The 14,155-nt window shown below is 44.1% G+C and overlaps 1 protein-coding gene across 1 annotated transcript; it reads left to right on the top strand.

Moving 5' to 3' along the window:
* The first annotated feature begins 2,668 nt into the window (after window positions 1–2,668).
* Window positions 2,669–13,662, top strand: SOD2 (superoxide dismutase 2). The gene is made up of 5 exons (XM_088474481.1): window positions 2,669–2,836; window positions 6,891–7,093; window positions 10,581–10,697; window positions 10,799–10,978; window positions 13,299–13,662. Exons 1-5 carry the CDS (start codon window positions 2,808–2,810, stop codon window positions 13,442–13,444), a joined length of 675 nt encoding a protein of 224 aa, XP_088330607.1. The 5' UTR covers window positions 2,669–2,807; the 3' UTR covers window positions 13,445–13,662.
* The last annotated feature ends 493 nt before the right edge of the window (window positions 13,663–14,155 follow it).

Raw genomic sequence — 14,155 nt, 5'->3', positions numbered from 1 at the left:
TGGGACAGGTGTTTTAAACATTGCAGGTGGCTGCAGCAGGTGTATTTTTAATTTTTTTTTAAAAGTGCACTTTTATGACACAAAAGTATGTTTGCACCCATTTTCATGTACCCCCAATTTAACTACAGCATTTATTTTGACCCATTTTTCCACTGTTAGAGAAAAATGCCAATTGACACAATTTAAGATCTCAAATTCCTTTGATTATGGTCACTAATACACTTCTACACTATTACCCTGTCTTAATTTGACTAATTTGACTAATTTCGCATATAACATTGAGGGGGTACCTAATTACCAGCACTAAAATAATTATGATAATTGATCGCGACGGGGTTATCCAATTAGCCCTGAAGTGCTGCCCGCCGCCGCCACTTATCATGGATATTTTTCAGGGCCTGATGTGTCCCGAAAACTAATCCACGATAAGTGCCGTTTTTCCATCACCTACATGGCGAAAACACATAGCTTATCACGGATCCTATGTTTTCGTGAGAAATATCCGAAATAATAGGAAAGGGTGAAAAAAAACATAATCGGCGGAAAATCCCCGTTTTTCGTCGATTACAGCTATCCATTAGCACCCCAACAATGTTCGAGGCTCATTGGATACCTCTGAGAAGTTTTTGGGCGAATGCCGCTTCTCATCTTTTGCAGTAGAATTGCGCGAAAACCTGCACACGCGATAGCACCGATAAGTGGCACATTTGGTCGAAGGGTGCGAAAAGATCACACAAGCAAAAACTTCTAATTGGATATGGTCCTAATGCTGCCCATCCACTACTAGATGCAGGGACGACGGCGCAATTACGACATCATAATCGTGCTGTCATACCCTAGGGACGTTCAGTGTATGCAGATCAATCATCCCCGAACATGGCAACCTGACGGCGGTCGTCAGGTTGACCGGCATGTTCGGGCGATGATAGATGTTAAAAACGACCAGCGGGCGCGCACATCGCTGGTCGTTTTTAACATTTTACTGCCCGATTTGCGGGCGATTACCAAGCGATTAAACAATAATGGTTGTTATCGCTCAATCGCTAGGTTTAATCGCCTAGTGGTGGTTGCAGGGGCGTTTTAAGAGAGGAGGGGGCCCGTGTGCACTCCTAATACGGGGCCCCCTCCTCTCTCCCCGGTTGCTGGCAGCAGACTGACGCGGCTGGCCAGCCACTGGAGCATTAGTAGACTCCGGCACTAGAATGTGCCCGGAGTCTACTGCGCATGCGCAGAACGCCGGGAAAATGGCCGTCGCGGCCATTTTCCGGGGTTCTGTGCATGCACAGTAAACTCGGCACTAGAGTGTGCCCAGAGTCTACTGCGCATGCGCAGAATGCCGGAAAATGGCCGCAGCGGCCATTTTTCCGGTGTTCTCAGCAGCAGTGACACCCGACGCGGGACCTCGGACAGGTAAGTTTTAATAAAATATGGGAGCACTGTGTGCGGAGCGGGGCCCATGCACCCCGCACCCATTATAGATACGCCACTGAGTGGATGGGCAGCATTAACCTGTGTAAGCTGCTGCTTCTCTTAAATGCAGCCCCTTTTCATAGTGAATCTATGTGCCCTGACAGAATTTAGGCATACTTGCACAAATTGTAGAGCACAGCAAATCCAGAACCGCTTTTACACTGCAGTCTGCAAAGTGTATAGTTCATGCTTCCTAAAATACCTCTCACATTATTTCACTCAAAGGCCCTGATTCAGAGCCGGATGCTCTGACCAGAGCACTCGCTCTGAATCAGGGCCTACCTCCATAATTATGGAGCGTCCTCCTGGACGCTCGTATAGCTGTGGGTCACCACCCACAGCCTATACGAGCGTGCAGGATGATGGTCGCGATGGTCTTGACCATCGCGACCCGAAGCCTGCGGTTGAGTTTCTCAACCAAAAGGCCCGGAGTGATTTTGGCTCTATCAGAGCCAAAATCACTCCCATTGACATCACTAGTGATGTCAGTGGGGCCGACTTCTGACGGTAGGCGTTCCCTTGGGAACGCCCCCGTCTGGGAGGCACGCCCCCAGCACGCCCACCAAAGGGGGCGTGCTGTCAATCAACATCGACAGCACGCCCCCTTTGATCAGACACAACGAGCGAAGGAAAGTCCTTCGCTCGTCGCGTCTCGCGCATGCGCACCATCAACCCACTTGCGAGCGGACAGCCGCTCGCGAGTGGGTCTGAATCAGGCCCAAAGTCAATTGTAGTTCCAAAATCTTGAATCTGGGCATACAATGTTGGAGGTAGACAATTAGAAAATGTTAGTTTGTTAATGGTGTCAATAATTACGGGTGTTTTGGGGGAATACACCGCAAATATTAATTGATAAATGGGCCCCTTAATCTGCTATGATGTCTATCTGCAACTAGAAACCACCTAACGTTTTAAGCAAACATAAGCTTTAAATTAGATTTTATTTATATATTAAAAAAAAAAAAAACCTCAAACATTACCTTGTGATAACTTAAAGGATTTGTCAGCTGCCTATAGAATAGCAGTAATATCTACTGCTATTCTATAGGCAGCTGTCAAATCTTTTAAGTAGAGCCGATCTGAGCAGAAACCTGTGTTGTGATGACTGTGGGATGTGGGGGGGAAATCCCCTCCATGTGAGCGTGTGTGATATGACAGCTGCGGCAGGAGGAGGAGGGAGCGCTCCCCGCATGGCCCGGAACTACAACACGGAGTCAATGGGAGGAGATTGTGCAAGGACAGCCACAGTCACACTGATATATTATATATAGGAGGGACAGGTAGCTGCTGCGTGCGGAGTGTCCCCTCCTGTGCCGACATCTAAACACGTTATAAACATGCTGTGCAGACTGAGCCTGTGTGGCAGGTGAGTGGTTGGGAACCAGTGCACTGGCGTCTAAATGCAGTGGCTCTGTATGCTTGGTCACTGGTAGGTGCTCATAACAACGGGAGTCACCTGTCACCAAATAGCACAGGATGATATCCATCATCTGTTTATATAGCAGATCATTTTCTGGATTTAGATTCTGAAAAATGAGTAGGGTGTAAACGAGGTGATTTCTTAATCTGGAAGTTGGCGTCACAGGAATAGTGCGTGTTATGCAACTTTCTAGATGTTTGCACATGGCAATAGGGATGGACATCGGAAGCCTATGGTTAGCAACCATCAATGTTTTTGATTCGATGGAAGTACTTTTCCATCGAATACCGGGAATTTGATGGTTGACAGCCATTGTATGCAGCTTTCCGATGCCCATGCCCATTCGATGGCTGGCTGTTTGGCGGTGGGGGGGGAGTGTGAGCAGCAGGAGAATAGATGCTGTGCAGATGTGCATGGCATCTATTCTATGTGTAGGGGGAGCCTGGGGACAGCCCAGCATCTTGGAGAGTGCTGGGCATGCTCAGGGGCGTAGAGAGCGCCACCGGGCCCAGGTAAAGAGGGGGTGTGGCCTAATTGCGTGCGGTGTGGCCATGCCCCCTTGAGCCAAAAAAACCCCTCAGAAACATACTTTTGCAGCGAGCCCCTCAGCCCAGCGCAAAGCCAGGGGTGTGTGATCGCTCCCCCCTCAGGCATAGGAGATTGCTGTGGCTGCTAGCAATCTCTCACTGCATCAGCTGCTGCGAGGAAGGGAGGGGGGGCGGTGCTGGGCCCCTCTGGAAGCCCGGGTAAATTGTACCTGCTTCCCCCCCCCCCCCCTCTCGGTGCCACTGGGCATGTTCCCACAATAATGTGGAAGGGAGGTTGCCATGAGACTCTGGGCTTGTTTCAGAGGCGCTCGCTCTGAATCAGGGCAGATTTTTTGTTTAAAAAAAAATCTGCCTCCAGGCCGCTCGCATAGCTGTGAGTGACCACCAACAGCTTTTGCGAGCGGCCCGGTGATGATCGCGATTATCAGTGTGGCGATTATCGCGACCATCGGGCTTGTGACGAGACCTTTGTGGTAGGGTCTCTTCTTCCGCAAGACCGAGTGAACATTGACAACTACCCCATTCTGTAGCGAGCCCCAGAGCAAGTGAAGTGCTCACTCGACGCGCGTGCGCACTGGCCGACCATCGACCCGCTTGCGAGCACGTCTGAATCAGGCCCTCTGCCCCTTCCACAGAATAGCAATATTGATGGACATCGGAAGCCGATGGTTAGCAACAGTCAATGTTTTCCAATTCGATGTAAATACTTTTTCCTTTGAATAGCGGGAATTCGAAGGTTGCCAGCCATCGTATGCAGCTTTCTGATGCCCATCTGATGGCTTGCTGTTTTTTCAGCTGCGGATACCTGGAGGTGGTGTCTGCAGCTCAGCTAAAACTTACCGCCCAGCTGTCCAGCAGCTGGTGAATAGATGTCATGTGCATGACATCTATTCACAGTGTGCCGTAGTCCTGTGGGCAGCCCAGCATCTAAGAAAGTGCTGGGCTGGTCCCCACAGTGATGTGTACAGTGCACCTTCTGCACATGCAATATCCCACATCAAGTGCGCATTCATGAAGCTATGACTGCTTCTGCGCATGCACCAAGTATAACCACCCCGATGGTTACACCATCGAATGGATGCGATGGCTAGTTGCCATCACATTGCTGGATTTGATGTCGGAAGACCCGCAACTATTCAATGCTGGGCTTCCGATGTCCATCCCTACTTGGCAACTGTATGAAGCGGCAGTTCCTACTAATTAAAAATGCACAAGCAGAACCGGATTATTGACAAGGCGGTACAGACTGGCGTCTAGGGCACAGTGGTTCTAGGGGGCCCGGTTTCATTGGCTTTGGGACTTGACTACCAACTTGTGGAATCCCTGCAAGTGTCCTGCAGCACCCCAGGATGACTCGGCACCCAGTTTGGGAACAACTGTACTATACTATATGGTGCTGAAATGAATGTTACACTATAAAAATTTGCAAGTTTGGACCGGAGGTGAGAGGGCCCCAAACCGGTTTATTGCCTATGGTCCTATGAAGTCTTAATCCTGCACTGTGCACATATAATCTGTTTTCTTGTGTATTTCATAGCTAATTGTACTGTTTGTTTTGGCGGATATTCTAATAACACTTAGCTTTGAGAGGGACAAGTCGCCTTTGCAATGGCATGGAAATACCAGTAACATCTCTTCATCTTGCCCCCTTGCAGCCTGATCTGTTCTCAAATATATGGATTTTTGTGGCAAATAATAAACTTTCTTACCTGGCACAAAATAAAATAAATTTATGCCATACAAATGTTTACCACATGCACTGACTATTTACAAATAACACTTCTGACCATTATATCAGTGCTTCTCAATTCCGGTCCTTTGGAAAAACACAGTGCTTGTTTTCCATATCTCCTTGCTGGAGCACATGTGTAGTCATTACTGACTGACACATTTTAATAGATCCACTGCTGGTTCTAATTCTTTCACATGTGATTCTGTGAGGAGACCTGGAAAACATGCACTGTTTGTGTGTCCCAATTATTGGATTTGAGAAGCACTGTATTATACAGAGCCCCAGGCCTCTCAGTACTTGCCTTGTTGCTCTTTTGCTCCTCTGTTAACCAGTGAAGAGTATTCACATCACTAATTGATTTTTCCAACCGGAACTGCTGTTTGTTGATCAGCATCTTAAGATAACCTAGAGGAAGCAATCTTACCTGGGTTTAGAAAACTGAGATCACATCAATGAAGGCTGCACTTTTGTCCTTCTACCCTACAGTGGATGAACAATTTGTCCACAAGTGTCTGCTATGTTCTTACTAATCCTGTACATAGCTATGGTCCTGATTCAGCTTGGATCGTAATTTCAAACATCAACTCGGCTGAGCAATTTTTTTTATCCAGTGCGTATGCAGCATACTGCATGCACCAAATCACATCGCGATGGCACTCACAAGGCATCGTATACTTATAAATGATTGACAGCTAGCAAGCGTTTGTGGGAGGTGATGGGGGTGGTATGTTAGTATAACAATGGCGTGCTGGAAATTTTTGTCTAGTCAATGTGACAATGCTGCTGAAATTAATGTTGGGCAGTGCTTGTATAATTCATGTGTGGAGGCAACATTGCTACAGTCAACATTTGTGAGCAATGCAGATCTGAGGACTCTAAAACTAGTACCATGCCATTCATAATGTTGACATCACAATGTTAACAGCTATGATATCCACATTGAACATGGTTGCATTGGCAGAATGATGACCGGAGGGGGACTGTTAGGCACTAGGGGAGGTTTAGGATTAGGCTACGGGAGTGAAGGTTAGAATATTCAAAAGAGGGAGGGTTAGAATTAACGTTCTACTCTCCTCCTGAAACTTTGCTGGATCCGCTGGAAGTCATCACCAGACGGCGGAACTGTCTGGGGCATTAGTGGGAAGGTGCGGTGGTGGCTCCTGGGATGACAACCCTGCCCAGACTGCATTTTACCTTCAGGCTGGCCACTAAATGGTATTTAATCACATATACCACGCACATTCAGTCAGCATAGTTGGCCACTGAACGTATTGACTAATATTTGGCTGGCACCTGACCTGGGAGGCACCTACACCTCGCTCAATCCGCCCCTGTGCTCAGTCCATCCAACAGAATCCACGTCTGCAAGGCCTCCTGAGCTTCTGCAATAGCCAATGGGATGGGAGCTGCTGTAGCTAGGTATGTGCTATAGCTCCCATTTCAGCCAAATTGGTGACACTGCAGCACTGCTCAATATGGAGAACAGTGTCGCTGATGCTACTGGCTCTTCTGCTCCTACTCCTAATGGATGGGCCTTGGATTATTATTATTTTTATAAAATTTCGAACAACTTATTTAGTATACATAATGGACTTATTATTTAAAAACCATGATGAAAAGAAAGTTTGTCATTTTTGTTTTATAATGCAGTGTTAGAGATATTATTAAGTCTTCTAAAAGAATAAATGCACCGATTCCTAACTGTCTATGTTCCCTACAGAACTAGCTTTAGGCTTGCACCTGCTTCAGGATGCCTGACTTCCAGACAGAAGCATACATTGCCAGACTTGCCATATGATTATGGTGCACTACAGCCTCATCTCAGTGCGGAGATTATGCAGCTTCACCACAGTAAACACCATGCTGCTTATGTGAACAACCTAAATATTGCAGAGGAGAAATACGCAGAAGCTCTAGCTAAAGGTATGAAAAATGACTATGCAATAACATCTTCAGGTCCTACCACAATGTAATTATGTGTAGCCATCTGCTTGCCTGGTGGATGGTGTAGTTGGATTTCTTACAAGCAACTAGCTCAGGGTCTGCCACTTTATTCTAGCTCACTCCCCTTTTTTTTTTTTTTTACCAAAAACCAGGCTCTAACCTGGGGCACTGAGCATGGGTTGTAGCTGAGATTTTACCCCTTTCACACCAGCTGTTCACACTGGACCCAGGTCTTCTTGCGTTACAGTTGACGTTTGGAGATATCATATCCAAGTACTACTGAAGCCAGCAAATCCGCTGGTTTGAGGCATGACCTGGGTTGCGCTGCTTACACTGCAGTTACCCGACTCCTTCCTGGGCTCAACTCTGGTAGCGACTAGGGTCGAATTCTGAGGTCAGTCGACCCGGGTTTTTCTTTCAAGGACCCTTTTTACAGTGATCTGCGAAAGGGGTAGACCCAGCAATAACCCGGGTTATTGAGGTAGTGGAAAAGTCGTATCAGTCCCTCTCACTTCAGGTCTTCAGTAAACTAGAATGCTTACACATGCAGGGTTAGTAACAAATAATATCTAAATTATAGAGATGCAGCACCGGTAGCTATGTATAGCACAAATGTCACTTGATGTGATAAAGGGTGCCAGACCATTTTTCTCTTAAATGGGAAAGAACAATTACTTTTTACTCCAGCACAGATATTTGTTACTTGACAGTATTAACTTATGGCAACACTAGACATCGGAGCTTACATTCTTGCCATCATATCTCTAGCACACCTACTTCTTTTCGCTAGATATCAATAATCTGACCAAACTTGGAAAGCTAAACTCTACAGGCTCACTACTAGCAGGTGTTCTCTCCCAATATTACAGCACACAATTCTTAAACAATATAGTACATGCCTGGACAGTGATGTTAGTAAAAAATAAAATTGCATGTACTATGTGAAAGAGACTTAGACCAAAGCATAAAGACATAATAAAAAATTTAAGCTCACATCCATCTCCTTCCCTATTAAAACATGAAATTATAAAAAAACATGCTCTATTGCTTGTTTCCAATGGGACGTTTATAACCTGCAAATATCACATGATTAAAGTAAACACACAGCACAATGTTATAGGATTAATAAGCAAAAAAGCAGGTTTTAATGCTCAGCGCAATGCAGATGAACCTCAGCAGTGATTCCTGGGGAGCCCCGTATCCTAAATGCGGAGACTGGACACTGTCGTCCAAGTGTGGCTATGGTGTACGGTTATAGCTGCTGTTTCTGCACATATCCATATATTCAGCAACTTCCTAAGAAAATTAACAATGATTTTTGTAATCCACAAGTTTGTTGATACAATATTCTACTTACAATATCTTCTTTTCAAGGCCTTTAGCTGTCTCTGAGCAATACAAAGGCATACACTGATGATCTGAGAGTGGCAAGAGTATGTGATTCATACAGCCAATCATCATTATCCGTTCTGACTTTGCACCAAGAGTTGAGCACCCACAAGTGATCAGTCTCCATACATATGCATCTTTCTTGTGATCAGCATGGTGTGCATTTTGAGTGAACACGCCCTTATAGTACTTTGGCCACACTTCTATATCCTCTCCAACCCATGTCCCATCCCCCTTAGCACCTTAGCCAGCACGCAGCATGCACTACAGCAGTCTGTAAACTCCACCGCTGCACCACGGTTGGCGTCTCTGGACACACATGTCGGGCACTGAGGATTCTTTTGCTGGATGCTTTTAGGAGAGGCCTCTCCCAAGATCTACGCTGCAAAGCAGCAATGCGGTACCAGTTTATTGGTTACACAGAGACTGTTAGTCACGATTTAGTGGTTTCAGCAATATATCCCCAGACGTGACTTATATTAATGTTCACTCCCACTACAAATTGATTTTAATTTTGTGGAATAAGTCCATCATTCGGTGGTTGTGCACACTGATTTTATTTTTTATTATTTAAATCAAATCCAACAGACTTTTTGATTCATTTCCATACAATCCTGGATAAAGAGACAAAAAGATAAAACGAAAACTCACATATCTATACTAACATTTATTCATTGGGAAATATCCCCCTTTTTTATGCATGCCAATTTTTTTTTTTGTCTGTTTTCTGTGGCCACAGTGGTTCCTTTCATATTTTTTTTATTTTTATTTTTTATTTCCTTTTGTCATCTATAGATTTGATTTATGGTCTATTTAATATGTGAATTTTATTATATGTATTTTTGTGATTTCATGACTATGGGGTCTATGTACAAAGCAGTGATAAGGAAGTGATGAGGTGCCAGCCAATCAGCTCCCAACTGTCATTATTCAAACACCGCCTGTGAGATGACAGTTGGGAGCTGATTGGCTGGCACCTTATCACTTATCACTTTTCACTCTCTCTTATCACTGCTTAGTACATAGACCCCTATATCTGCGTACATTAAATTTAGACACTACTAGTGTCATTCAGCGCTCCCAGTTGTTTTTGTTTCTACACAATACTAGACATCTATCCCATGACTTTTGGCACTTCAGTGAATGTGTATGAGCTTACGTTTGTCACCTGATATTGTTATGTAAAGTCTGCAATAGATGATCTGGGTGAGTGACTAGAACATGACTAGCAAAATATAGGGCGGAAGTAGAGTTTGTAGCAATATAGCTGTAAATTACTTCATTAAAATCGGCACCCAAAAAGAGCGAATTTGTATATACATCTCAAGATTAGTTCAACACGTTATCTTTGTAACCTTGCACTTGCCCTATAGCAGGTGCAAAATATATACGCATCCCATCAGTCGTATATGTACATAATTGCTGGACTGAGTGAGTAGTATTTAAGTGAATATACCCTTACAGAACTATTGCTCTCTCCCATTCCTCCCCTCTAATCATAAGGTTTGATATGTGCAAAATCTATGCAGGTGTGAATAGCTGTCTGAGTGTCTCTGGGTGTATCCACTTTCTGAGCATGGCATTTTAGTTTTGTCGCTTTACCACATATTTAGCCCAAAACACGATTGCTTTTTGTTCTTTCTCCCATTACCTCTATTTTAATATAAATAGCTATGTTGTGCTCTTTGTCATCAAAAAGAAGACACTCCTGTGTTTTAGGAGTTAAGCTGGGTACACACTATATGATTTGTTCCCAGCCGACAGAACGATGCGATGGCCGTACACACTGCATGATCTAGTATACGACTGTGCGATGTATCGTTCCATGCTGCATGTTACAGCATAGCGTCATTCATTGCATTATCCCATCTGCTGTGTACTGCACTACCCTGTGAGAACACGCAGTCTGACGTACACACTATTTGATCCGTACGATATATCTTCTAGTGTGTGCCCAGTTTTATACATGCTTCATCCAAATACAATTCCATAAATCTAGATTATTTCCAATTCTATATTCAGTTTAACCTAAATTGTGTGCATATTTGTAATCTTCCATCATTCATTACATTTTTAGGTGATGTGACCGCTCAGGTCTCTCTCCAGCCTGCCCTTAAATTTAATGGTGGTGGCCACGTAAATCACACAATTTTTTGGACGAATCTTTCTCCCAATGGTGGGGGAGAACCCCAAGGTCGGTATATATTTCCATTCAAATATTCTTTGTCATGTACACACATATATGACCAGGGTTTGTTTGTTTTCTTTTCTAATGATACATTTCATTGGTACTAGGTGAACTTTTAGAGGCAATAAAACGTGACTTTGGCTCCTTTCAGAAGTTTAAGGAGAAGCTAACCACTGTATCAGTTGCAGTGCAGGGATCAGGATGGGGCTGGCTAGGATACAACAAAGAATCAGACCGCCTACAAGTTGCTGCATGTGCTAATCAGGACCCTCTGCAAGGAACAACAGGTGAGGGGGCCCATAGTTGCTGCTTTAGAGAATTAGGGATATATGTTGCAAGTGGTTTCTTACACATTAATTTCAGCACTAGCTGGGATACCCGGCATTGCCTGTTTTGAAGACTGGACCCTGAAGTACACCTGCAGTCTTCATTTTTTACATTGTCCTCGATTATAACTTGAATAACTATGCAAATTAGGAGTAAATGACAGTGCAGGCAGGTGTATTCTCATACCATTTGGAATGGGTTACATCAGGAGCAGACTGGCTTACAGAACAGAAATCAGTATAGCTGCCAAAATCACTTGAGTTTCAGGATTCACTGCAGAACAGAGGGAGTGATGCAGCTGTGGACAGATATGCTATTGCAGCTACTAACATGTTAGCAGCTGTGATAGTTGTAATATGGTGATGCAGCAGGAGGCATTATGCTTCCTGCATGCATTACTGATCCTAGCTGAGTCCAAGGATGCAGCTTCGGATAATGTGCTTTTCTTCTGCCAGCTGTGACCATAGGACAGTGGTGGCCACCCTCCCACAGCAGCTGGAGTGCCAGGATTCGCCACCATTGCCATAGGGTAACGCAAGCTGGCTGCCGCAGTTGAGTAAGAGAGGCCTCTCCACTCCCCAACCCCCCATCCCCCAACGGTGATGACATGCCTCCATTTTGGGGAACAGAGGCCATCGCCTCCACTTCCCCGGCCAGAAACCGCAGCAGACTGTCAATCACTGACAGTCTGCTGCCAAACTGAGGGCCTGATTCATTAAGGATAGCTATTGCTAAAGCGTATGCAGTTGGCCGATTGTTGCGTTTGCAAAGGCACCACTGCGATCACGCAGAACCATTGCAGAGTGATTGACAGGCAATGAGTGTTTGGGGGTCGTGATGGGGGGTGGTTGTAGAAACACAGGTGTGCCTGACCATTTGACCAGCGTTGCATGGGCGTGCATAAATTAGCTAATGCAATTTCTAAGTAAGGTCAGGGCTGCTGTAATTCTGTGTGAGGGGCCGATGGTACTTGATGTTAACTATGTTTATGGAGGTTTGCAAGCTATTACGGATGTGAGATAGCAGCAGTGGGCTTCTCTATACTGTCAGTGCGACTGCATTGTAATAGGATAATTAGCATTTTTTTGCAGATCTGCATGTGATTACGGAGCTGCAATAGCAATTTTTAATGAATCAGGCCCTGAGAGCGATATAGCAGACCCGTACAGCAGATGCACAGTATGGGTCAGGTGCATGTGAGAATTCCTGATAATCAAGAATCTGCATGATACCTGTCACTGCAACCGCTGAACCTCCCCCTGAAATCACTCTGAAGACCAACATTGAAGACCATGTCTAGCAGGGCTGCCATCTGGGGGGGAATGCCGGAATTGGAATCCTGTTCCCGGACAGACGGGGGCCCGTCTGCAGTGGCAGTTTATGACTGTGATAATTCTCCTCTGCTCTTTGTAATTTCCATATGCTAAGTTTAGCATTTGATCAAAGATTGTGGACTGATTATGCTGTCTGCCACAGTCTGAATGTATCGATTACTAAGCTGCTCATGAGCCTGCCAGGCACTCTAAGATCCCCGGGGTGGCTACTGTAAGATAAGACAGTGAGTGAAATGCAAAAATGCATGCTGTTCAATTTCAGTTTATCATGCAAACAGAGTGCTGACTAACTCATTATTTCATGTATGCGGCTGTGGAAAAGTGATGTAACCCAGCCCCAAAACGTGTAATTTTAAGAGTGTCCTGGTTTTATGGGATTATGTAACAGTGTGTGGCTCTGACAAAGTTCAAATATAGGAAAAAATTTGGTGGAGTGAGGTAAAAAACATCAGACAGACACACACCTTCTCACTTATAGAGATTTTAACACTTGTTCCAGGTGTTGGATTCAGGAAGTGTTTTATAGAGGTGATTCAATTTGCTTTTATTGAAAATAGTGCATGGTTTAACAGATAACATATTTTTTGCCCTTTCCTTCTAGGGCCTGGGGTGCTAGCAAAAATAAGCGATTTGATCAGCACTGTAACTTGCCCAGAACCACATGGTTTATTGAACAGCCCCTTAGCTAGTGGTAAAGATATACTAAACTAAATAGAACAATTCCACACCAAATACTCTTTTAGAAATGTACTGAACCGTGCACTAATCATTAAGATAATTTAAGGTGGTATAAGGAACGGAGTGTGCTGTTAAAATATATGGGTGATAGAAAAGTGTGTTTTTTGTGGTGTCCAGCAATTTGAAATCTGCAAAAGAAATAAAATTTGCCAAAACTATACCAGTCAAATGTTGCTTAACTAAATGTTGTGTTTATTTTGTTTCTCAGGTCTTATTCCTCTCCTGGGCATTGATGTATGGGAACATGCTTATTACCTGCAATATAAGAATGTTAGACCTGACTACCTGAAGGCTATCTGGAATGTGATCAATTGGGAGAATGTAGCCGGAAGATATCGGTCTTGCAAAATATAAAGGTCGATTGTTTTTGCTCCATCCTCGATAAGCACTTAGAACTCATTGTACCTTGTAGCTGGGCCTTACATGCTTTGTGAATTGTATCAGAATTCATATTATGGCATCACACGAGTCATGCCTTGTCACTTTTAGCAGTATTTCACAAAACTGCTATAGATCTGAAGTCCTGGAAAGAGTTGTTTAATTCTTGCTAACAATAAATTAAGCAGCAGATATATAGTGTCCTGTTTGCTTTCTTTCTTTTTTTTCTTAAAACACCACTTTAGTTCCCAATTGGTATCTTGTGAAATAAAATATGTTGCTCACTTTTCGCAGTTCTGGAAAGCATCTGCTTTAATGGGGAGATTCTGCGCATTAATCCAGTCTCTCCAACAATCAATGAATTTAGGAAAGTTCTCCAGTCTCTTGATGCTTGTAGAATTGAACCTGCTGCATCTGCAGGAGTATAGAAATAAGTTAGAATGATGGTTTCTGTAAAAACAAAAAAACACAAACAGGATTGGTAAATTACTTTTATTATACAATACACTGATTCCTCAGAGCATTCTTGGAGAATGTCAAAGTTGCTGAATCATGAATAACATGCATTTAATTTCTTGTGTGCAGAGCAATAAGAAATAAAAGGTATTCCATCCTCTAACTTGTGAGATCGGAGGCATTAGTTTTATAATTCTTTGTTTTGAATCGTCAGTCAAAATAGAAATAAAC

Source organism: Taudactylus pleione, unplaced genomic scaffold (assembly GCF_031769625.1).
Source record: "Taudactylus pleione unplaced genomic scaffold, aTauple2 ptg000154l, whole genome shotgun sequence".
NCBI lineage: Eukaryota > Metazoa > Chordata > Amphibia > Anura > Myobatrachidae > Taudactylus > Taudactylus pleione.
This window is presented reverse-complemented; position numbering and strand designations above follow the sequence as displayed.